The sequence below is a fragment of the Zingiber officinale genome, chromosome 5B (assembly GCF_018446385.1).
Source record: "Zingiber officinale cultivar Zhangliang chromosome 5B, Zo_v1.1, whole genome shotgun sequence".
In the NCBI taxonomy this organism is placed as follows: Eukaryota; Viridiplantae; Streptophyta; class Magnoliopsida; order Zingiberales; family Zingiberaceae; genus Zingiber; species Zingiber officinale.
Genome location: NC_055995.1, coordinates 138,690,081 through 138,716,259, shown reverse-complemented (window position 1 = coordinate 138,716,259; position 26,179 = coordinate 138,690,081). Strand labels below are relative to the sequence as shown.

Sequence of the window (26,179 nt, the reverse complement as noted above, 5' to 3'; positions counted from 1 at the left end):
GAGACGCCAGGAGCCCCGCGCAAGCGGACGAAAACCCATGGAAGAAGCTTGCCTAGAGAAAACGGAGTGAAACACAACCTGTCGCCGCCGGAGATCCACGCGTGCGCGAGAGAAGGAAAGGGGTTCGGGTTGCCCTAATAATTTCGGGTTTACTGAAGGAAATCAAATTCCGTCGGTAAGTACCGAGAAAACCTAATTCCGTCGGTAAATCCTATTTGTTTCAACGGAATGGCTTTCCGTCGGTATATTCCGTCGGTAAAGTAGAAAATTTTTATAGTGCTCTCGTTTTCCAACTGATAATAGAGAGGAACAAGTTAGGGTTTGGAGAGTGGTGTCGTCCGGTGCTGTGAAATAGAGATGGTCTAATAGGGATCCACAATCAGATTGGTAGCAAATTGCGGGTAGACAAATATCAGATTTAGCAACAAACACAATTTCAATATCGTTTAAATACATTTCAAACTGTTGGTGTAGCAGGGATATTTTATTTGTTTTTTTACCGTGAAAGAAATATTTTGTTTTGGAAGAGCAGAAATCAAAATTAAGAAAAAATTTCCCTAATTAAAACGTTTCTGTAGTTTATTTCATTAAAATTTTCAGATAGAAGAGAAACGTAATTCATCAACGGATGGTTTTGAAGTCAAAATTGATCATCTCAAAATCGGACGGAAAACAGTGGATGGAAAAATGACGTATGTACCCCTTTTTATTCACAAAATTACATCATATATTAAAAAAAGACGAATGTACCCTTTTTTATTTACAAAATTATATTGTATGTATCCACCTTCCTCTATTAAGATAAACAAATATGCAAAGGAAGAGATTTCTTCACCTTTTCTCTTCTCTTCCTCTGAAGATAATTTTCCACTATAAATTTTTTTCCCTTCTTCATCCACGCTTTAGAGTAAACAAAACATTAGGGCATCTGCAACGCTACATCTTTATAACACTCACCACCTCATCAAAAAGCATGGGACCCACTGCCACATACTCATTATAACAACTTTCTTTTTTCATCCACATTTCTTTTAACATTAACACTCATTATTTATAAATCCCACAATCCACTCAATCATCTTAAAATTATATCATATTAAATAAATATATTTTAAATATGTTTTAAAATATTTAAACAATTATTATTATTTTTAATAATAATATTAGTTTTAAAAATATAATTTTATTGTTTTTTAAAAATAATATTAATTTTTTAAATATATTTATTAAATAAAAAAATATTTGTGAGAAAACGAAATTACAATATTGAAAAAATGAAATTATAAAGTTGGGAAAAAACTGACCGTTTTATTTAATTTTTAATTTCACCCCATGCATGCTTGAACATGTTCAATGTCTTGAACGCGTTCAAGCCGATGAACACAAAGGCACACCTCCACAATGGTAAATTAAATGTATAGTAATGTTATAATGTGATATTAGCACCGCGTTGCAGTTGCTCTTAGTCTATAGTGGAGGAAGATATTTACTAGTTTATCTTTAAATTTATTTTTAAACTATTGAGCAAATTATTAACAACAATACTTTCTTCTCTATTCAATAACAAGAACACATAGTGAACACTAAACTCAAAAGGCAAAGGCGTCTTCAATTTCAAATAAGCAACAACACTGTATTCTAATTTCTATGGTATCAGGCAAAGCTTTAAAAAAAAATTAAGCTTTGTTGTCATGCAATCTTATTTTTAAATTTAAATTATTTTTTTATATTTAACATAATGCATTTTTAAAAATATAGCACATTAAATTTATATTTATAACATATATTTATTTAAGATTTAATGAGCTAAACGACATTAAGGATGAGGTTTTATTATCTTTGTTGCCATAGCATATTGAAGCCCTGAAACATATCATCCCGGAGGCATTGTTAATTAATAATGGCACTCTGATTTAAGTTCATATCGTATTCTGACTTATCGTGTATTAACTTAAGCATCATTATGCTTAAGGAACTTCTTCACACCATCGAAACAATCTTCTACGGAACATTATCCAACAAAGGAAGCTTTTCCATCCAAGGTAAAATTGTCATTAAATACACTCTAAATGCAAATCACTAAAGAAACAAATAATATCTATATTGACTATCAAGAATCAAGGTTTGATGCTTAGAAATCATTAACCAGACCGGAAGAGAAATGTAGAATGAAATCAGCTCAGATCCTCTAGTCCGCAAAACACGGATCAAAGAATGAGCCACTCTCCATTATTGATAGAGAGTGATGATCCCCACTTATTTTACAGGTAGAGGCAGCCTACAAAATGGCAGAACTTGTCTGAGGAGCGGATGGGCAGGAAATGACAAGAAATTATATTCCTTGAATGCATTCGAAACAGAAAAAAAAAAACATTCATTGAATGAATTCAACAACATTTATAAAACCTGATGTCCTCAGGAAACTATATTGCATAGCCACAAGAGATGAACCACTTCTAGTATTACAATGATCGATTGATATCTAGAGTTGTATGGTAGCGAAGAACTTAAAACTCTAGTCATCAGTGACCTAGCAACTTCAAAATTGACCACCTTGTACAACAGTTGATGACAATGCGGTGAAGGATCTAAAATCCTGAAAGAAATGGGAGCTCAGCCAAGGAGGTTGGGAGAGTGAGATGTAGGTTATGAGCCGCTACGTATGCCACGATTCCAGCAGTATAACCGGCGAAAGCAAAACCGCTCACCTGACATGAAAAACAGGCATCAATCGCAATGAGTCAAACTGCAAGCATAAAATAGGGGGGGAAAAAATACTTTGTTGAAGACATCGGGACATTACCTTGCGAAGATACCAAAAGAAATCCACTTTCTCCATTCCCATGTATGCAACTCCGGCTGCAGACCCAATGATAAGCATGGAACCCCCGGTTCCAGCACAAAAGGCCACAAGCTGCCAGAACTCCGAGTCCTGAGGAAACGACGTCAGGTTATACATCCCCATTGTTGCTGCGACAAGCGGAACATTGTCTATGATTGCTGAGACCACTCCGATTGCACTTGCAATCAATTCAACATTTGGGATATGTGCATCAAGGTAATTCGCCAAATTCCTCAGGACTCCAGCAGACTCCAAGCTACAAAGACAAATACACATCAAAAGAATCTCACTATCCTGTTAGCAGATCGAGTTGTCATTACCGTATCATAAAATCTGTGTACATGGAAGTAACAGCTCCTGATCACATTCAAAACTTAAACATAAATATGACAATGAGTTCTATGACATGACCTGTTTGACGATCAAACTATTTCTTTTTCTATTAAGTTGCATGATTTTATATTGATAAAAATGAGATGACCCACAATTAATATGATAAATAACTTGGAAACATTATTCAATCATCTTGTTTTGCAAATTGAGAACAAGAATATTGGTTATGTATCTGACAATTCATGATAATTTCTTTCAATTAGCTCAGAACTCAGCTTCTTTTGTAAAATGAGATGAAGGTTTTTGGAGGTACCTGCTTACTGATAAAAGAATCCCTAAAAAGAAGAGGACTCCTTGTGTATCGATACGAGATAAGGCTTGCGGTACTTTCAGTTTTTGTCTTCCATTGTCACCAAAGTGAATTGCATCGGTCAAAATCCATAGGACTCCTAGTCCAAGAAGCATACCAATGTAAGGTGGCAAGCCTGTAATAGCCTTGAACACCGGAACAAACAGTAATGCTCCTATGCCAACAGCAAAAACAAGCTGTCCTCTAGGAGCCATTTTCTCGGAAGCTAAAATATTGACACCTTTCTCTGATGTACCACTGACCTCGCTACAATAAATAGAACAAAAAATGTATATCAGTAACATTATTGAAAATATAACTTTATATTTGCTAGTTATGCATTACATACCTAGTAAGGGACATCAAAGCCAGTGGAACAGCTAAAGAAATGGCTGAAGGTACAAATAAATCCTATACGCAACAATGCACAACAGTGAAATATTTAAAATACTATCTTGAATGTCCATTAACATTCCATAATTTTTTAATAGACAAAAAAATAATGATAATAAAGAACTGTAAGAAATTGGTCTTGTTAATCGTAGATGTTTAAGTTTGGTGAGGGGAACGCACAGCAAGCTTTATCCAGTCAAGATGCATACTGAACACCAAAATGATCTCATACAAATACCTCATTGGAAATCGAGATTCATCGTGGTCTTTACCATGTGCAACTTATGAATGAAAACAACAATTTGATAAAGCAGAACTTTCTTGTTTGAAACTTTGATCATGAGATTGTAAACAATTAACCTAACCTGACCTTTTAAGTCAAACTGTAGATATTTAAAATCCAATTGCAAAGTAATAGCGTGTATTTCGCATGACCATAGGCTTTTTAAACCTAGCAGTCGTTTGCAAATTTCCTCCTATGAAATCAAATCTTGTATAGGATTACAGGAGAGTTATAGATGTTTCAAGTAACCACAGATCCATGTGCTTGTAACATGCTCACAAGAGAATATGAATATTGAATTGTGAAGAAACAATTACATCATTTGAATAGTTAAGGCAACTTATTGTGATTATCAAGCATATAAAACTAGTGCCTCAACAGCTAAAAGAAAACTATGGGACAAGCCTCGACATTTTGATTTTCAAGATATTCTTACCTCTTAGTCCTCTGTTGACTTTCAATATGACAGTCAGATAGCTAGTTAATCAACTCGACAAAGAAATTGGACAAGCAATATCCATGCTGGGAGCCGCTGTTCTTTAATTTGAAATATTTTCAGCAAGTGGAATCAGAAATTTAATATACCTGCATAGTGTGCAAAGTGGAAATTTGACCATTAATCCACAACATAGTAGTGGTTACATCGCCTATGGGTGTCCATGCACCTCCAGCATTGGCTGCTATTACAATGACAGCACCTAATAATCTGTCGAATCATATACTAAACAATAACAAACTCCACATACACTAAAATAATCATATTATATTACATGTAAGCATGGAAGCCATATAACTAGCAGCTAACTCCACATGCACTAAAATAAGGAAGCAAATCGAGTCATACTTTCTGTATTCTGATGGTGGTACTAGCTTCCTTAACAAGGAAACCATAATAATTGTCGATGTTAGATTATCCAGAACTGAGCTCACAAAGAAAGTCACAAAACCCACCTGCAATAAACCATGAAATCTCAGGATATAGGTAATTCTAGAAATATATTTCATCATTCACTCTACGACTGTGCTAGTCTTAATCACAATAATCAAATGACTAGTTTAAGCATTTTACTCAATCAAATTAGACTGAGACGAAGAGTACCTTGTATTATTGTTCTGGTACTGGGGCAAGCTAAAATTCATGATTTGCCATACAAGTCCTTTTTTATTCAACAGAGAGTGCAATATAAGATTAGAACTTCTCAAACATCTCAACCAATACACTCACCGACTTAGTTGGAATTTATGTGAATACATTCACACATTGTTAAGCTTCGTCAAGAAAAGTTCTTAGGATAAATTCAGTAAACAGTAGAGTCTATTAATCATTCTGAGACGGAAATCCACAAATCCAGATTCTATGACCAATCAAAACCTCACAATCTAATCAATTTCCACCATTTGAATACAGGCTTTTCTTGGAACTGTCTCTTATATTCAGTAGACAGGAAAATGAGTTTGAGAGCTAGTAGATAATCGTTGAGTATAAACATGACAATTTCTTAGATCTCTGAATTTTGTTTTCATAATTGACATTGGAATTCAGATTCAACTAATTTATCAGGGTATTCTGGACCACCATTTATTCAAATGTTTATAAGACAAACCAAGATTTTGTAGTAGTCCATAATATGCTATTAAATATGCCACAGCAAAACCTCCACCACACGAGCACCATATTCACATATTGTGCCAATTCTACACTGGGAAACACATAACAATCCTTCCCATTTTCCGGTTTAGTGCCCTTACAGTTTGGTGTACCCTGATGCTATTTGGTGCTGACTCACAAGCAATATATGTTCATAAACATCTAGTAGACTTTTCTTTGATACAAATTCTGCAAAACCAATATAAGTTACAACAATCTACAAGGAGAATTATGGACTAGCCAGCTGTAAGCATATGCGATATGTAAAAGAGTGAGAAAAATTACCCACCACCCAGAGGAGAGTACGAGGCTTGCGAGTGGTAATACTGTCAGTAATTAGCTTGAATCCTCTATGTGCATCAACAATCTCCACTATCGTCATTGCACCAAAAAGGAAGAACACAATTTCACTGACTTCACCAGATGCGTGATTTAATTCTGAAACAGCTATCTCAGTTGATGGAGCCTACACAGGAGGAATTCTTCAAAACAAAACCTCCAAATACAAACAAGTAATGCCAACATATGTTTATCTCGATTTCAATGATAGTTGATATGCAATTTACTTTGCAACAAGTGGGAATTAAGCCAGATATTAACCACCGAAAAAATAAAACTGACTTGTTGTATGACAATTACGTACAAAAAAAGTATGTAAACATCTACACATCAATTACATGAAAGTTCATAGGAGTATTTAGCCAAGATAATCATAGGTCAATAACTAAAGGGAGCTCAAGTATTATTTCCTTTTAATTTTGCATTGGGCTTAACTATGCAATTTGGCTTTTATTTAAGACTATCAACTGACCACCATAGACAAAGATGACTAAAGATGAAGGATAACATATTTAGAATTGCACATTTTTGTTTGCAATGTTTCATCATCAGAAATGCAAGCAGAAAGAAACAAAGTTTTAAAATGTTTCCCCAGAGAGGAATTCATAACTTAATTCAACTAGGAAAAAAGACCAAGATATCCATGGTTCTTTGTACACAGAGTAAGAAGAACCAAGAATAAATTGATTATTTGAACATCTCAGTGATGTTTGATGAATATGATGCATCTAAGACTAACTTCACACCTTTCACATTTATGTAGGTGAAATGAAAGTCTTCTCGTCATGTTTGCATTATGAGGACAATGTTCACTAAGTTCATATTGTTCCAGAGTTGTATAGAAGGTAGATCGATAAGTTTCTTGTAAACAATACAGATAGGCGTCCTAGTTGATCTGCATCATAGACAAAGTATTCAAAGAAGCTGACTTTTGATGCATATAATCTACTAACAAGAAAATAGAAAAGAAACATCACACTTTATATAAAAGTCTCACCCCAATGCTTCGAATGACCCATAAGCAAACAGCCATCAACAATCCAACTCCGCTCTTGTTGAAGGCTAATGATTCCTCAAAAATGATGCCAGCATAACCAATTGAAAATACCAACACCATAGCAAGATCCTGTATCATATGACATAAATTTAAACTGGAGATTCTCCATAGTCATAGGGAACTATCTAGACTTGGGTAAAGATTTAAAGACTTTACACTAAACAATAACAATAAATATGAATGATCAAGTATTTTTTTTATTATCCAATGTTCAAGCATCAATTATAGGTGCGAACCTGATTAGAAGCAACCCAAGAATGATTGATTGCAGCTGCTCCTGCTAAAGTAGCTGCAAGAATACTAAGAGCTTTTACCAAATCAGTCTTTGGTTGGTAACTTTCTTCAAAGTCCCGTGAGCTCACTTCATCGAGAGAACATAAAGGATCACAATCTCTAGATCCACTTGTCAGTTCCTAATATGATAAAAAATTCCAAATTCATAGCAAGGTAAGTAACAAACACATTAATAATAGAGAGACATGCTAAGATTATAGTGGTCACCACTATTAGTTCAGTCACCAAGAATAGACAATAAAAAGGGCAACCCGGTGCACGAAGCTCCCGCCATGCGCGGTCCTTGGGAAGGATCCATTGTACGCAGCCTTACCTTGCTTTTTGCAAGAGGCTGTTTACAGGATTCGAACCCGTGACCTTTAGGACACATGGCAATAACTTTACCGTTGCGCCAAGGCTCCCCTTCACCAAGAATAGACAATAGCCAAAAAAAAAAAAAGAGGATGAATTATAAGATGCATGATTGTTAACCAAGAGGCAACTAATATATGTTTTCTTGATGACCAAAGTCCAGAAAAAGGAAGAATTTAGAAATAAACACGAAAACCTATAAACATATGACATTTATTTGAATATAACAAGGTCAAGATCATGTCATGGCACATTTTAGCATTAGAAGACACCTAAAGAGTATTTTATAAGTGAAAGCAGGAAACATAAATTATGATTAGATAACAAAAAGAAATCCACTATCAATGATTCTTATAACTAGCATTACAGTTATATCTTCATTCTCGAATAACCTCCGCCAAAATCATGGACTACAAACATGTGAGTTTCACTTGAAACAAAAGTATTCGACATATTTTCTTAGTTTCTAGAGAAATAAAACAAAACAAAATAAAAAACTAGTTGAGTATGCTATTACAACAATGCTTTCTTCAAGATTCAATAACAAGAATACATACTGAACACTATCATTTTACTGATCAAGATCTGAATAAACAATTCAAAAAGCGTCTCAAATTTTAAATAAGCAATCATACTGTGTTCGCTAGGAACATGCAAGTTTAGCTGCTCCACCAAATGAGCTTAGCTAGGTCAATCCACTTCATCGCCAGATACATGTGAATTGAACATTCATCCGTAGGCATGCATGTCGATTCATTCTCCAAATCACTCTTGAGCAAACAATCATTATATGATATTATCTCGAAAGGAAATTAAATCCACGCCATGAGCAACCAATAAAGGTAATTTCAGTAGCTACAGATTGTCAGATTGACATGCTTGAGTGTTTTACAATGCCTTAGAAGTCTACGCGTCTTTTTTTTCTTCTTCTTCTTCTTTAGTTCAACCCAGGACAAAGTAAAAGAAAAGGGGAATAACACAGCATAAAACAATAAAGATAGAACTTTGCGACCTCGTAATCTCCACGGTCTTTTCCAGGCACCGGAGAGGACGGAAAGGCAGCGTTCTTGGCCTTCTCCTCCGCCCTGACGATGCCGCTCACCCGGCGCCATCGCTGGAAGCCCTGGAGTGAAGGGCGCGGCGGCAAGGCAGAAGCCAAGGCAGCGGAGGACCCGGCGTTGAGCTTGAAGAGGCATCGGGAGAGTGTGGGAGTCGCAGTGGAGAAGGATGCGACAGCCATTTTGGTGGAGAGAGGGGTTGAGCGAAGGAGCTGAAGACCGAGAGACTGGAGACGGATCCACCGCCGAAACAATAATAACAATAATAGTAAAAAAAATTGGATTTGGATAATTTTTATAAACTTGTTTTTTGAGCATCCTACTGGATGGTTTCCAATTTCAACCGGTATTCGTTTTTACCTCTCTTTTCGTTCTTGGAGTGTTTTTTTTATTTTTTATTTTTTATTTTCGAATTCAAAATTCAAAAACCTACCCAATTTCCTATAAATTGGATCTGCCGGTGGGAGAAAAGATGATGATCCGGTGATAAAGATCGGGGGTCCGCATAGAAAGGGGTCAATGACACGGGAGAGTCAAAGTCTCGGCTGATCGGGGGAAGTCACCTGACCGATCGACCGGAGTAAATCCCCGGCCGGCGCGAAGATAGCTCGACCTCGGGTCGAGCTTCCGACGCTCACGAGTTTCCCTTATAGAGGAACCGTTGTGCCGAGCGGTCGATCCGCTCGGCCAAACTGCAGATCAACCAACTCGTACTCCCGTCTGAGTATGTGACCGAGCGACCTTCTCGCCCGGTCCGATGCGCATACACACCCGAGCGCCCTGGAGGCCGAGCGGTCATCCCGTCCGGCCCAGTAAGAGACAAAAGACTTAGAAGAGGACAAAAAGGGCAGTTAGTGATATCATTCTCGAGACACCTGCCGCCGACAAACAGCATGGTTGGCTGTCGGGTCGTACCGAGGATCATACGGTGAAAGTTTCCACTATCATGGCAGCGATATGCTCGGACGATTGCGGTATGACGTCAGACACGCTTTTCTGACACAATCATTCTGAGGTATGTTTTGAGCAGCGTGCATGTCTCGAAAAGCGTGCGCGCGCCTCTCTGGGGTCCTATATAAGGACCTCCAGACTTCGCCAGAGGTATGCTTTTCTCATCTACTGTAGCCATAATCTCGTTATTTTACCTCTGCTTCATCTCGTCGTTGCCTAACTTGAGCGTCGGAGGGTCGTCGCCGGGAACCCCTTCCCGGCCCGGCTTTGTTGCAGGTCCACCGGAGGTCCACGTCATTGCGGAGATCACCCGAAGGCAGCAGAGAGTGCCACGTCCCCATTTTTCATCGACTCAGCGCTCGGATAGGATCAAATTGGCGTCGTCTGTGGGAACACACTTAAATCCGAGTAGAGAAGATGGAAGGAGTCGGACGACTGCACACCATGACGCTCTCTCAGGAGGAACTCGACGCTCTAATTGAGGCACGAGCGGCCAAGATCGTGGAGTAGCAGTAGCAAAAGGCGCTAGCCGAGCGGCTAGCACAGCAGACAACATCATTATCGGGCGGCCGGGCGGCGCGAGAGGACCGACCGGAGCAGCTCTCAGTATGGGGGCAGAACAAAGGTCCGACCGATACTCAAGTGGAAGCGCCGCCCGCCCCGATACCTTTTCATCGGACCTTATTTCAAACGCCATCAGAAGTCGCGCAAGCCAATCTCGACCGAGGGTCTTCATCCGACGAGGCACCCGTTCGTGACACAAGGAAGGACAAGGCACCCCGAACGGAGTCATCCCTCGAGCGGATCAACCGTCAGTTCTCCAAAGCCATCTTACGAGACCCACTACCAAGGCATTACACGCCCCCGGCAATAGGAGAGTACAACGGGACCACCGACTCGGATGACCATCTGGGTAAGTTTGACAACACAACCACTTTACATCAGTATACAGATGGTGTGAAGTGTCGGGTGTTCCTCACCACCCTTTCTGGATCGGCACAACGGTGGTTCCGGAGGCTGCCGGACGGATCAATCACGAGCTTCAGAGAGTTCCGCACGGCTTTCCTTCACCATTTCGCGAGCAGCAGTCGCTACCAGAAGACGAGCGTCAACCTGTTCGCCATAAGACAAGGCTCGAGGGAGACGCTCCGAGCTTACATCCAGCGCTTCAACCAGGTGGTCATGGATATTCCGACAGTCACCTCGGAGACTATGATGAATGCGTTCACACAAGGACTCGCGGACGGCGACTTCTTCCGCTCGCTCATACGAAAGCCACCCCGTAACTACGACCATATGCTGAACAAGGCCAGTGAGTACATCAACGTAGAAGAAGCCCAGGCGGCCAGAAGAAAAGAAGCGCCACCCGAGCCATCGGCCACTGCCGAGCGAAGGCCGCCCACCAACTATCAACAACCGAGAGGACCCCGTGCGAAAGTAGCACACCCTCATCAGGGAGCAAGGCCGCACGCCGTCCAACACGTGGCAGCCGATCGGCCCAAGCAAAAAGGGAAGATATGGACTCCTATGTTTTGTTCGCTTCATCGGTCAGCAACCCACAACACGCGCGATTGTCGGAGCCTCCCCCCGATCGCTCACCCTACGCCACGAAGTTATCGCCGCCGATCACCTTCGCCAGACCGACGACACCGACACCAAAGCCCCGGTCGGCGTGGTGTCAGAGAGTCACCTGAGCGGCATCATCATCGTCAGCCAAGGGTCAATCCCCGAGCATCGCAGGAACGGGCAAAGCCTTCCCTCAGGAGGAGGAGAATAGAAACAACGCAGCTCGGGGCGAGATCAACATCATTGCTGGCGGACCTACAGGCGGTGACTCGAACCGGGCTAGGAAGTTACATGCTCGGCAGCTCAGGATCCACACGGTTGGCTGCAGTCAGGAGCGGGCGAGTGGGCCCGAGATCAACTTTGTGGGCCTAGAAACCTCGAGGGGGTCGAAGTCCCGCACAATGACGCCCTCATCATCCAAGCGGTAATAGCTAACTACACTATCCACCGCATATTTATTGATACAAGCAGCTCGGTCAACATTATTTTCAAGAAGGCGTTCGACCAACTTCAAATTGACCAAGCCGAGCTACTGCCAATGACGACCCCGTTATACGGTTTCACTGGTAATGAGGTTCTGCCGATCGGGCAGACTAGATTGGCTATCTCGCTATGAGAGGAGCCGCTCAGGAGAACGCGGACAACTAACTTCATCGTGGTCGACGCTCTCTCCGCATACAATGTGATCTTGGGGCGACCGGCTCTCAACGAGTTCCGAGCGGTCGTCTCAACATTTTGCCGAAAAATCAAATTCCCTATGGAAGATCAGGTGGGAGAAGTCCGAGGAGATCAAATGGTAGCCCGGCAATGTTATGTGGAGATGGTCCGAACCGAAGCAAAGGCCGCTCGGAAAACCCCACGCATCGAGGTAAACGCTATAACCGAAAGGCCCCCTACTTTAGTTTATGAAGAAAAGGAGGAGGTACAGATCCACCCGGCCCGACCGGAGGCCACGACATTCATAGCCTCCGACCTGGAGGCAAGCCAGAAGGAGGAGCTGACCAGATGTCTCCAACAAAACCGCAACGTCTTCACTTGGTCAACTCATGAGCTGCCGGGAGTCTCGCCGAGCGTGGCGCAGCACGAGCTTCATGTCCGGCCGGACGCTCGGCCTGTGAAGCAAAGGAAGAGGGACTTCAGTGCCGAACAGAATGTCATCATCCGAGTTGAAGTCGAGAAGCTTCTGGAGGCTGGCCATATACGGAAGGTGCAATTCCCGAGCTGGCTCGCAAATGTGGTGCTAGTCTCCAAGCCTGACAACAAATGGAGAGTTTGCATCGACTTCCGTGATCTGAACAAGGCGTGTCCAAAGGATTTTTACCCGCTGCCCCGGATTGACCAAATGGTGGACTCAACCATTGGGTGCGAACTGATATGCATGCTAGATGCTTATCAGGGTTATTGTAACGACCCGGCCCTTTGGCCTCTTAGGCGGCCCTTGTGGCGGCCCAACTGGCGGCCCTTATGTCGTCGGCCCATTTGGCGACCTCTAATGTCGTCGACCGACGACTCTTTGGTCGTGTCGTTACTCACTAGGACTTTCCACCCCTGGCCAGTGGATTTTTGTCTTCCCCAGGATTCGAACTCTAGACCTCCAGGCTTAAGTACTAGAGTTTAATGAGCGTCATTACGCAGGCGTGGTCGCGTGCTCAGCCTTAATGGCGAGGATTTGCACGAATTCCGGGGAGATTCTAGGGACATCAGCATTGACCAATGTCGGGGCAGCGGGACAACCACTGGCAAACAAAACTTTCCAAGTGCCAGCAGGTGTCAGGCCGACCGGCATCGCCCACTTGCGCAGTTCCCGATCGGATAGACACTAACATCAGTAGCAGAACGACAGGCGTGTCACCAGGCCAATGGTCCAGTCAGTCGGACTTGCAGCCTCCTTTGACTATAGTTGAAGGGAAAGCACGTGATCCGATGGTAAGGGTCACGGCCCACATAGGAAGGGGTCAACGACATGGGAGAGTCAAAGTCTCAACTGATCGGGGGAAGTCACCTGGCCGACCGACCGGAGTAAATCTCGGGCCGGCGCGAAGATAGCTCGAGGTCGAGCTTCCGACACTCACGAGTTTCCCTTATAGAGGAACCGTTGTGCCGAGCGACCGATCCGTTCGGCCGAACTACAGATCAACCAGCTCGTACTCCCGTACGAGTATGTGACCGAGCGGCCTTCTCGCCCGGTCCGATGCGCATACACACCCGAGCGCCCTGGAGGCCGAGCGGCCATCCCGTCCGGCCCAATAAGAGACAAGACTTGGAAGAGGACAAAAAGGGAAGCTAGTGATATCATTCTCGAGACACCTGTCGCCGACAAACAGCATGGTCTGCGGTCGGGCAGTACCAAGGATCGTACGGTGGAAGTTTCTGTAGGATCGTTGGGCCGGCTAGAAGGGTTGGTAAATAACCTGTCAATTAAAAACAGACAACCCTTCCTCGAACGATTAAGCTAACACTTGTAAAATGAATTAAGCAGATAAATAGAAACATAAAAGAAAAGACGAGGCACCAGATGTTTACTTGATTACAACCGATGTGGTTGTTAATCCAAGGAAGATTAAGCTCAAAAACTCCTTCAGGCGGAGAAGCCTCTTACAGCGTTTAGGCACAGGAAACAGAAGCTTAACTACAACTAAAGCATACAAGTGTTTGGAAATAGAATGATCGTGATTGTTGAAAAGCTTCTGGACCAAGGCTATATTTATAGCCTTGGTCGGGGTGCCTGGAAGGGTTCCGGGCGCCCTGGGGGGGATAAAATTTATCCCCCAACGGTTAGATCGAGTCAAAGCTCGATCCTGTGAAAAAGTCACTTCCGGGCGCCCCGGAGCCAAAAGTCAACCCAGTTGACTTTTGGTCCGTGCTCTCTTCTCCGGTTTAGCTCGCCTCTGGTCCAGATCTTTCTGCTCCGGCTCCGCTTGCTTGAGTGATCTCTGACATCCGGAATAGGGCTCACCCGAACCCATCTTCCGGTCTTCTCGAGCGTGCTTCCCTCCGGCTTCTCGTCCCTCAGAATTGCCGCGTGTCCCTTCTCGTCCACCAGCGTACTCATCCGCAAACTTCGTCCCTCGGTCGCACCTGGTGCCGACCTTCGCGCTAGCTGCGTCTCTTACTCCCCGAGCAATCTTCCGCTCCGGCTTTCGTACCTCGGAACCACCGCGCGCACTTCCTTCTCGTCCGCCGGTGTACTATTCCGCAGCACCTCGTCCCTCGGACGCACAGCGTGCCGTCCTTCTCGCTAGCTGCGTCTTCCGCTCGAGTACCTGTGCTCCTAAGCTCCTGCACACTTAGACACAAGGTTAGAAACAACGCAGGACCTAACTTAACTTGTTGATCACACCAAAACAACCTTGGGGTTCCAACAGTTTCCACTGTCATGACAGAGATATGCTCGGACGGTTGCAGTATGACGTCAGATACGCTTTTCTGACACAACCATTCTGAGGTATGCTTTGAGGAGCGTGCACGCCTCAAGAAGCGTGCACACGCCTCTCCGGGGTCCTATATAAGGACCTCCAGACTTCACCGGAGGTATGCTTTTCGCCGTTGTCTGACTTGAGTGTCGAAGGGTCGTCGCCGGGAACCCCTTCCCGGCCCGGCTTTGTTGCAGGTCCACCGGAGGTCCACGTCATTACGGAGATCACCCGAAGACAACAGAGAGCGCCACGTTCCTAGTTTTCATCGACTCAGTGCTCGGACAGGATCACATGACGTCACCGAGAAGAGGGAGTGTTTTTTATTTTCGAATTCAAAATTCAAAAATCTCCCCACTTTCCTAATTCAATATGCCGGTGTGAGAAAATATGACGTCGCCAAGAAGATTGAGGATCCTCCCAGGACTGGTCCGGTCCTAAGTTTTAAAGCATCCCGTGTAAAAAAAAACTTTTTAAATTTAAATAAGAAAATTTTATTTAAATCGAAGGGTTTATATGTGTACTACTATATCGTATCGATGGACAAGAACGACGATGCGACAATGATAAAGCTAGACGATGACTATCGACGTGGACAAAGAGTTTGAGGATTAACAAAAAAGAATTCTAAAATATTAGGATTTAGAAAAATAAAACCTCTTCTAATTTTTTTTCTAATGAATATATTTTATTAGCTTTATATATATATATATAAGCTAGAGGATGACTATGATATGGACGAAGAGGTTGAGGATGAACAAAAATGAATTATGAAATATTAGGATTTAGAAAAATAGAACCTCTTCTAATTTTTTTTTTAATGAATATATTTTATTAGTTTATATATATATATATATATATATATATATATATATATATATATATATATATATATAATTAAAAAAAAATCATCAGAGGTGAGCCATGTGCACTGGCCCCACTTGACAGTTCTAGGCCAGATCTTCTGATTCACTTTTTATAGATCAAGAAATGATCTATAATATAATTACGATCAGATCAGGATTACAAACGATTTGATCGCAATTAATTACAATCTCTCTTTAGATTCATCTTCCCATTGAGGTTATAATAGCTTGAATCGAGATAGATCATCAGAAGTTGTCAACGGTGGACAGATGACCAAACTGCTTGGCGCTAAGTAAAGGATGGCATTCGACCGTCCATTCCGACCCAAACTATAATCTAAATAGAAAGATGAACCTAAAAAAAGATCACAATTAATTACAATCAAATCACAATGATGATCTAACTGTAATTACATTATGAACTATCTCTAATCTGCAAAAGATGGACCAAAGGATCCAGTCTCCGCCAAGAATCCCAACAGAGAGATGGCTCTACCTCACTCTGTGTTCAGGAGACATGGCAGCGATCTGGTAGAGATCGCTGGGCTTAATCTGAAAATCAACCTAGCAAAATGCTTCAAACTTTACAATATAAATTTACTAAACGAATAGAAGTTTAGTATTGTTGTCAATTCATACTTGTTTTTTTTTTCTTGGAGGCCCTCCTAGATCAATTTTGAAAATATAAGCTTATGGCAATACATTTACAGAGGCTTGAAAGTTTTCCAGCCAAGATAAAATTGTCATTAGATAAACTCTAAATGCACATAATGAATCACTAAAGAAATAAATAATATCTATATAAACTCCCTAATCCCTAATTCTTCTTCATGACTACCAACTCACTCTTGCACAAAAGCTTCAACACCTCATCGTTCAAATTTTTACAAAAACTGATTCATTTAAAATCGATACAAAGTTTGCTTATCGTTTGAAATTAGTGAGGTATCATTGAGAAAGTATCTCACTCCGTCAATGTAGATTTGCTAGCTGAAGTACGAGTTCATGATATATCTTGTTGGGTTGAAACCACTAAGAATCACTGCAAAATAAAATAGCACGACAAATAAGATGAGGAGAAATTATCAAATAGTAAATGATGTGTTGTTGCAATCTTAGTGACTTACTGAGTGGGGACAAGATGATCACAAGTCCAATTGGATACAGAAAGAAGGTTGTTTTGTCCAAAAATGGAAGTACTGGAGCAGAAAATTCTTGGCTAGTGAGTGAAGGACAATTTATGAAAGTAAACTGCTGTAAAAAGTATTGATAAGGTAATATTATACTTAACCGTCATAACCAAGGAAATTCAAATAGTGATAGTAGGAAATGGCCACCATGAAGAGTAGGTTCGACACCAGCATTGGGAAGAAACCATGCACCACTAAGAGAGGTGATATGAAGTATTGAAGCACTGAAAGGGGTATGACAGATAAGTATAATATCCATATTTCGTATGAGTATGAGTGTAGCAGTACAAGTAATGGAGAGGGAAAGCATAGTTACCATAGAGCATGATGAATGCTGGAAAGAAAGAGTTGCAGTGAACATCGAAAGCATAAAGCCTAGTCAGAGGAAATGCCACAAAGACAGAAGCAGCATTAGATTACCACAGTCCAAATAGCTTATACAAACATAAAGATTAAAAAAAACTCATAGGTAAATAAAATAGGATAAACATAACTATAGCATTCAATGTAAATTGTTGGCATAATCAACAACAACAACAACAACAACAACCAAGCTTTTTCCCACTAGGTGGGGTCGGCTGTATGAATCTTTTTACGTCATTGAGCTCTATCTCCTATTATATCATCATCTATATTTAAATAAATTTTATCTTGTTTTATTATTGCTAACCAAGTCTTTTTTGATCTTCCTCTTCCTCATTTGATATGCATGTTTATCATAGTTTCACATCGCCTAACTTGAGCATTTATTAGTCGTCTTACATGTCCGTACCATCTTAAACGTGTCTCTCAGAGTTTTTACTCAATAGATGCAACTCCGACTTTCTCTCTAATGCTCTCATTTCTTATTTTGTCCATCTTCATATGTCCACACATCCACCTTAACATCTCTGCAACTCTCATCTTCTGCTCATGTGCTCGAGTCATAGTCCAACATTCAGCTCCATATAACATAGCAAGTCTAACTGCGGTTTTATAGAACTTGCCTTTAAGTTTAAGAGGTATTTTACGGTCACATAAAACACTCAACGCTCCCCTCCATTTCACTCATCCTGCTTGTATTTTATGTAAAACATCTCTCTCAATCCCTCCATCATTTTGTAAAAATGATCCTAAATATTTAAATCTCTCAGTTCCGGGCAACTCGTCCTCTCCTATCTTAACAATTGTTTCATTACTTCTAATATTGCTAAACTTAAATTTCATATATTCTATCTTTAATCTACTAAGCTTAAAACCTTTCCCTTCTAGTGTTTTCCTCCAAGATTCTAGTTTAGCATTTATTTCTTCACGTGTCTCATCTACCAAAATAATATCATCTGCAAATAACATGCACCACGATACTGTGTCTTGAATGTGTGCAATGAGTTCGTCCATAATTAGTATAAAAAGATAGGGACTTAGAGCAGATCCTTGATGTAATCCTATCTTTATTGGAAATACTTCAGTTACTCCGCCTGAAGTCTTTACTCTGGTCGTTACATCCTCATACCTATCCTTAATTAATTCAATATATGTTACGTTAACACCTCTTTTTTCTAAAATTCTCCATATAATTTCTCTTGGAGCTCTATCATAAGCTTTTTCTAAGTCAATGAATATCATGTGTAGATCTTGTTTTTGCTCTCGATATTTTTCAATTAATTATCTAAGAAGATGTATAACTTCTATTGTCGACCTTCCAAGCATGAACCCAAATTGATTTTCTGTCACTGTTGTCTCCTTCCTTAATCCTTTTTTCTATTACTTTTTCCCAAAGTTTCATAGTATGACTCATTAGTTTAATACCCCTATAGTTTGAACAATTTTATACGTCTCCCTTGTTCTTATATAAGGGAACTAGAGTACTTATCCTCCATTGATCAGACATTTTTTTCGTTTTCAATATCATGTTAAATAATTTTGTAAGTCATTCAATATCTTGTTTCCCTAAGCACTTCCATACCTCGATCGGAATATCGTCTGGTCCAACGACTTTTCCATTGTACATCTCATTTAAAGTTTGTTTTACTTCTGAAGTTTGAATTCTACGATAAAAATTAAAATTTCTATGCTCATTTGACCTAATTAAATTATCTAAGTTAAGTTGGTCATCTAAACCTTCATTAAAAAGTTGATGAAAATACCTCTTCCACCGTTCTTTTATTTCTCCATCGTTTACTAATACCCTATTACATTCATCTTTAATACATTTTATTTGGCTAAGATCTCTTGTTTTCCTTTCTCTCACTTTAGCTATTCTATAAATATCTCTTTCCCCTTCTTTTGTATTCAATTTTTGATATAACCATTCAAAAGTTTCATTTTTTGCTTCACTCACTACTTTCTTGGCTATTATATATTTTTTTAAGTTTTCCTCGTTCTGATTGTTGACATAATCAGATCACAGTAAATACATGTCACTGAATATTATCATGGATTAGCAACTAACAAAAGAGCTGACCCAACTGAGCATTCTTTAGGAGAAGGGAAGAAAAAATGGAGTATTACAGTGTACCCTAAATGTAAATCCTTGGCATTGGCATAACATCCTGATATCTCATGTTTGCATATGCATGCCCTTGCTTATGTATATTGCACGTAGAAATTTATTAAACTAAACCAATGTTCAAACTGAATTAAGTGCAAATTCTTGTGGACACATGATTCAATCAATCTCTTCACAATTTTCACAAGTAACAGAATCATTAACATGAAAAAGTCTATAAGCTACCATTCAACTCGTTGCTCCACTACATGACTGCTTGTAGCCTCCTCACGCATGTATGTATTAGTCAGAAACCTATACAAGACCAGAAAAACAATAGTTAAATAAAGTACATGGGTAATTTATTTAACAAAAACATTTAAACACGCTCTAATAACAACATTGCTGAAAGTGAATAATATTGATTCTTGACCAGCAGTAAGTCTGTTGTGTTAATGACTTTGATTAACCGTGCATAATACACATGCCATTTGGTTTTTCCTACAGAGAAAGGTTAGGGAGAGAAAAAAAACTATGGAGAGAAAACAAGAGGGAAACCAAAATTTTGACAATTTCTTCAGAGGAGAGAATCATTTTTCAGGAATGAAACTTGGTCCCTATTTCTCTCCTAACCTATTCATCCAAATTGGGTGAAAATCACATAATGCGTAACAGTGACACATGTACCTCTCCTCGACACAGCACATCAGACCTCATTTGTCCTTTGTGAGCCTAATTGTCTCTCTTTGATCCTCTCTGTCCACCTCAACCATTTCTTTCCCCTTTTACCTCCTCTTCAAAAAAAAAGTACAACACGAACTATTCCTCTTTCTTTTTTGTTCATTCTATATCCCTGCCTCTCAGCTCTTCTTTCCTACTCCCATTCCTCTATGCCTTCATATAAATGACAGATAACTGACTCAATGGGTGACACTATCTGTGTCAAAGATGACATATAAATCAGTAATTTATGTGAGCAAGAACGGTACTTTAGCATTTTAAGTAACAAAAAACTTCATTTCATAGGATTAATTCATACTTTTTCTTGCTAAAGGCAGAATATATATTTGCCTGCTGCAAAAACTAGAAATAACAGTCGGATCTCATTTGAAGTTTCAAAACCAAAAACTTCCCAAGTATGTCTTACACAATACAGAAAAGGAAAGAATTACTATCTAGAAATGGATTAACTAAAAAATAATCCACATAAGACTAATATTCACAGTATATTAGAGATTTGTAAACTAGTCAAGAAAATTTTGAACAGAAATAATAAGGCAATATTCTTACCAACAAGATGTTGCCAAAATAGTTCCTGCTAACAAGAAATGGAAGAAAGGAACTGAAATAACGGTGAAGACAGAATTAACCAAATTCTCACCATACCTAAACACAAAAGAAAAATTAGATCCTATACAATTAATGCTTTCTAGATTTTCTTGAGATAAAAACTAAGCCTAGTTTGATGAATTACACATATTTAATGAGAAAACACCAAGTAAGAGTTATAAGATTGCATTTAAAGGTGAATAAAAAGCAATCAACTTACGCAGCACAGTATGCTGAAGTAGCAAGTATCAAGAAAATACAGAAGATTACAGCAAAAGCAGGATCATCCCTGGCCCATTGGTTCTTTGTTTCTGGACACATTAGCAAGAATCAATTATATTGACTACTTTTGCCAAACAACAATCAACAGACAGATGTTACCATATTGACAAATTTGTAGTCAAATGTAAATCCATAAGCTTGAGCATGATATCATGTAAGAGATTGAGAAATAGAACTAGGACCGACTAAATGTACTTTAAGAGAAGTATACATCTTACCAAACAAAAAAATAGGAGGCAAATAACATATTATATGTCTAGAATCAAGATATAGTGGTTAGACGAGATGAGCAGTGTTGATTAGAACTTGTGCGGGAAAATAGTAAAGGGAGCTTTAAACATGATGGATGTAAAGCTTAACATGGGATGTTGCCCTTCCTGTGGCATAATGGCAAATAAGGGGACACGTGGAACACCCAAAAATATGGTAAATTAAGGTCTACAGTTGTTGGCAGGTACCAAGGATTTAGGTCTAATCTATGTTCAATGATATGCCGACCAATGGCACTTCCTCCTAGATCTCCATTGAGAAGGAAAATGGGCCGAGGTTTATTGCCAAGAGCAGCAGTGAGGTTCAAAAGCAAAACAATGCTTTTCACTTCTTCCTCCTCCCAGATTAAGGCAAAAGACCATATAAAAAGGAAAAGAAGAAAAAGACCATACATGACAAAGGAACATAAGAAAAAAGGAAGGAAACAAAAAGGATTAGAGGAGAAGGAAGTAGAGAAGGAGAAGAGGGGGGACATTGAGGAAGCAAGTGAGGGAGGGAGCTCTGGAAGAACTAAACCTGAGGCAGAGAGTTGAGTCTGAGTCTGGTTAGGGATGGCAATGGGACACGGCATGATGACTTTTTAACTTTCCATCTCTCATTTAAAACAAAGTACTAAAATACATAATGAAATAATACAAGATAGTCTCTAAAATATAAAAGTAAACTAAAGTTTACGTGGTGCAAGTGAAGTGAGGCAAAAAAAATTTGTCCTATACCCACACAACCTTGCATAATAGGGTTATCTTTCCCTTACCTCGCAGCCCCTGCAGTGCCAACCCCACGGATATGGGGAGGAAGGTGGATCAAGATCAAGGCAGGCTAAATTGTCATTCCAAAGTCTAGCACAACAGGTTGGTGCTGACATTATACCATGTCTTAGAAGACCCGTTACTTTAGCTTGAGAAGCACCCAAAAAAAATGCTTACTAATTAACATAGCATCAAAACACTAATAGCAATTTGGGAGAGCAACCTATATCTCAATAGAGATATTTTGAAAGAGTTCTATGACATTACAGCAAAATTTAATGTAGCAAGTCATATACTCTTCTTTTAAAAGTCTTTTACAAAACATGATAACAAAGTTAACAAAACCGAATAATAGAAAGAAATAAATCAAAATACCAATATGCAAAAAAAATAATAAACACAAGATAGTATATCTTATGGTAGATAGCTAGATGAAAGTGATAATTAATTAACAAAAAATAGACACCAGGCACTTAATGAAAAGCATAGAAACTTACGTTTATGATACTTTGTGTGCTGATAGCTACCTTCCAAAGGTAATGTCAACATGTAAAAACACAGTAAACTCCAATAAGAAACTCCCAATACAATGAACATAAGTCAAGAAAATAGGCAACCAAAGCATTACAATTTTCTTTTTGAAAGGCACTGAAAATCATTTAGCTAAAGAAAAATGTTGTTTATAGTCAAATGATACTCCTCTGAAGAAATTAAAACAAGAGTGCTATATCAAGCCATGGAAAGACTTTTTCCTCAATATCTATTTATACAATCAGAAATATTTAAGGCCAGCAAAACCATAAAAGAGGTTATTACAACAAGATTGTCACTTCCTTGCCTTTCAAAAAACTCCAGTTCCCACAGAATTGCTCTCTTTTTTTATTGCTAATCATGTATGTCAAAATCAACCTATTGCATGTTCATGATCATATGTAACACAGAACTAACTACCGCTGGTTATGTTGGGTGGTCACCAAATGGCTGTAAATCTGTCCATATTATATGCAATGGTCAATCTACAAGTGGTGCCTGTATGAAAAGCTAAGCTATATAAAGCAATGATATGCAATAAATGCTACAAACAATAAGTGAAAGAGCAATTTTAAAGACTCTCGTCTATTATTCTATTAATTTTTTTCTCAATCAAGTTGTCCATGAAAGACTCTCTTATTTATTCCTCCATAAATTGTTTCTCCCAATCCGGTTCATCCATGATCAAACAGCTTGAAAAATTGATAACTGACTAGTTTTTCCTTTCAATTCACCTTTTTCAAGTTAATGAAGAAATTTGCCAAATCCTCCAATTTATGCTTCCATTTAGGACTATATAATTCAAAATTTACTTTATTCTTCAATTTATGCTAATTGGTTCTTAAAACTCTTTCTCTCTTCTTTGAGCTTGTCTTCCAGAACTGTGAAATCCACTAAAAGACAACCAGATGTCAAGTTTATCTTGGAAAACATCTTCTTCAAACTTCCATGGCCCACATTATGCAAACAATAAAAGAACTTCATGGAAATTCATTAGATGATGACTAAGACTATGCTTCATCACTAACAGAAAAAAGACAAAATCATGCATGATATTTAGACAAATAAAGATGAAATTTGCTTTAGGACAGATGCTAAGATACAATGCATTGATAAAGCAATTGAAATAACTGCATTTGAGAAAGATACATACACAACTTTAGGGGAGGTGCAGAGATGGAGCATTTGCCAGAATGAATACTCTATATCCATTTGTTGCCACTAAAACACCAAACCAGAATGCTCTATGAGACCATTTAATTCACAATCAAATAGTAAATAATGATATCCTAGCATTAACAAAGTATCAATGGTATGTAAATAAATTGATAACAATGGCTTTAGTTTCAGTAATCAAAAGTATAGAATTCATGTACAACAAGTAAAGTTATTCACAAAAATGTTGAAATAAAATAATTTATAGAAAAAGGAGAAATTCCCATTTTTGGAGGCATTATCTTAATGTTAAATTGCTAATTGATTATCAAATCTTAACCTTCCATAAATTTGCCATTTAGCAAATGAACTTATTGTTAGTATCAATTTAAACCAATGCTCAGTGTTTAGTCAATTTAACTCTTACCTTGCATGTGTGACAAACCCAAATGATTAAGTTACAAACTTTACAGCCTAACCCAAAAGGCTACAAGGGATTTGGCATGGTTTAACTCCTTGGATAGGACATTGGTGAGGTCGGAATGCTGAATTAAGGAGGCAACGAATGAGTGTCCATACTAGTATTTTCTAACTCGAAGTTGCCCATGTTTCAAGCCTAAAGTAGAAGAAGAGAACATATTGGTGTGACTGGGTTATGTGCTAATTATCTTTGAAGGGGGGTGTTCATCAAGAGGATGGCACAATCAGACATTAATCTAAAACAATAAGAACTCTTAGCTTGCAAGTGGATGTAAAATGCATAAAGCTCCAGCACTTATTGAAGAAACAAGAAGTGGGGTTTCAACTTCGAAAGGAAGTAGGAAGCAAAATAATTTTCTGTATTATGCTCAGGAAAAGCATTTAGGTATTGCAAGCATGAATTTCTAAAGCACCTGTGTCACATGAAACTACAATCCAAAATACACAGGCACTGCAAATTGATTGATTCTCAATTAAACTAAAATGTTTTATCTCATTAACATCTGGCATCCCGATATCTCAGTCGGTCACACCTACAACCTATACGTTGTCCTATTTTTTCTTCATGCTGCAAATAGATTCAGATTTTTTTTTTTCACATATGGCTTCTCATTTGCATTCTGTAATTGAATTCTCAAAGATTAATAGTTCTATAACACCTCTCTTTGATGCTTCAATCTAGATGAAATCTACCTCAAATGTTCCAGCGCGAGCAGGTTACACTACGGTCTCTTTGGCCATGTGCACCGCACAATCGAATTTCCCAGCCTAAATAGTTCCATAACGTTCTATAAGCTAAACCCTTGCTGTGACATTCGAATAAAGAAATTAACGGCCAGGCGATGATCGACGGTTTCACCCAATTCGAGATTCGCCAGGCCTCCATGGCCGATCACTACACAAATCAAATCGAATCCCCACCGTTTGGTGAGATTAGCATCACAAGCTGCCGCGTGGTTAGGGAAAGAACAGAAGGAGGTCGAGAGCGAACCTTGACGATGCGGCGGAGGTACTGGGCCAGCACCGGAGCAGGCCGCGCGCCGGAGGGTGCGCGTCCCTTCGACACGGTCGGCAGCATCTTCCCCTGAATCGATCTGTCGCTTTTCCCCTCTCCTCTTACCCGAGATCTGAAGAAAGGAAGAGAGTAACGAAATGAACAGAGCGGAGCTCCCAAATGCCCAACCTCCCCTTGCCTTTTAAAAATAATAATAATAAATAACAATAATGATAATAATATTATGGTGGGCTGGGCCGTGAGTCATAGAACGGGCCAGAGCTCAAATTCAATAATATTGCCCAATTCAACGGGTCAATAGCAACGGAGAGGCCTCAATAATAATAAAATGATAAAATGTAAAATAAATAATAAGGGCAAATATTAAAAGGGAACCTTAAAAAAAAAAAAATCAAAAGTGTGCCCGTGAAATATTTTCTCTCCAAAAATAACTTTTATTCTAGTATTGTTTAGTAATGCTACACCGTAAGAAACTAATTTCTAGCTGTTAAAACATATTTAAGATTTGAAATTTATGATTTAATTTAATTTAAGTAAAATAGATAATTTTTTCTACTGTAATAACTATTATTAGAGATATAGTTAGGATCTAAATTTATGATATAGCTAGGATCTAAATTTATTGGAGTTGAAATATAATAAATTAAATAATTTAAAAATATAAAAAAAGTGATTATTATTTTTTAAAAATTATGAAATAAAAGTATTTCATACTAATACATTCAAAATTAAAGCAAGCGAAAAATATTATTAAAGTAACCTGATACAAAGCCATACTTTAATATCAAAATCAATAAGGAAAAGTCCAAATTGATTAATAAATATATGATTTTGTTCATAAATTTAATCAATTTATCAAAAGAAATTAATAATGGTTAATTTGTAGAAATAATATCAAAAAAAATAAACCTAAAGCAATAATCATATAGATATTGCGTGTTATTTGAAAGAAGGGATGTCATAATTGT

At 39.0% G+C, this 26,179-nt stretch overlaps 2 protein-coding genes across 3 annotated transcripts; both read right to left on the bottom strand.

Moving 5' to 3' along the window:
• Window positions 1-2,337: 2,337 nt before the first annotated feature.
• On the bottom strand, window positions 2,338-9,210 carry LOC121986348 (sodium/proton antiporter 2-like). The gene is made up of 10 exons (XM_042540235.1): window positions 8,902-9,210; window positions 7,481-7,657; window positions 7,185-7,313; window positions 6,138-6,314; window positions 5,045-5,151; window positions 4,786-4,906; window positions 3,874-3,935; window positions 3,489-3,791; window positions 2,804-3,098; window positions 2,338-2,708 (listed from the first exon to the last, which is right to left on the bottom strand). The coding sequence occupies exons 1-10, from the start codon at window positions 9,127-9,129 to the stop codon at window positions 2,589-2,591; spliced, it is 1,719 nt and encodes a 572-aa protein (XP_042396169.1). The 5' UTR covers window positions 9,130-9,210; the 3' UTR covers window positions 2,338-2,588.
• Window positions 9,211-16,446: 7,236 nt separating this feature from the next.
• LOC121986347 (protein unc-50 homolog) lies at window positions 16,447-25,384 on the bottom strand. Of its 2 annotated transcripts, XM_042540233.1 has the most exons (10): window positions 25,188-25,384; window positions 23,715-23,782; window positions 22,528-22,553; window positions 20,950-21,040; window positions 20,691-20,786; window positions 19,647-19,715; window positions 17,250-17,308; window positions 17,035-17,157; window positions 16,871-16,942; window positions 16,447-16,785 (listed from the first exon to the last, which is right to left on the bottom strand). In XM_042540233.1, exons 1-10 carry the CDS (start codon window positions 25,272-25,274, stop codon window positions 16,730-16,732), a joined length of 747 nt encoding a protein of 248 aa, XP_042396167.1. In that variant the 5' UTR covers window positions 25,275-25,384; the 3' UTR covers window positions 16,447-16,729. The 2 variants fall into 2 exon arrangements, with proteins under 2 accessions (XP_042396167.1, XP_042396168.1); XM_042540234.1 differs by lacking the exon at window positions 20,691-20,786.
• Between the last annotated feature and the right edge of the window lie 795 nt (window positions 25,385-26,179).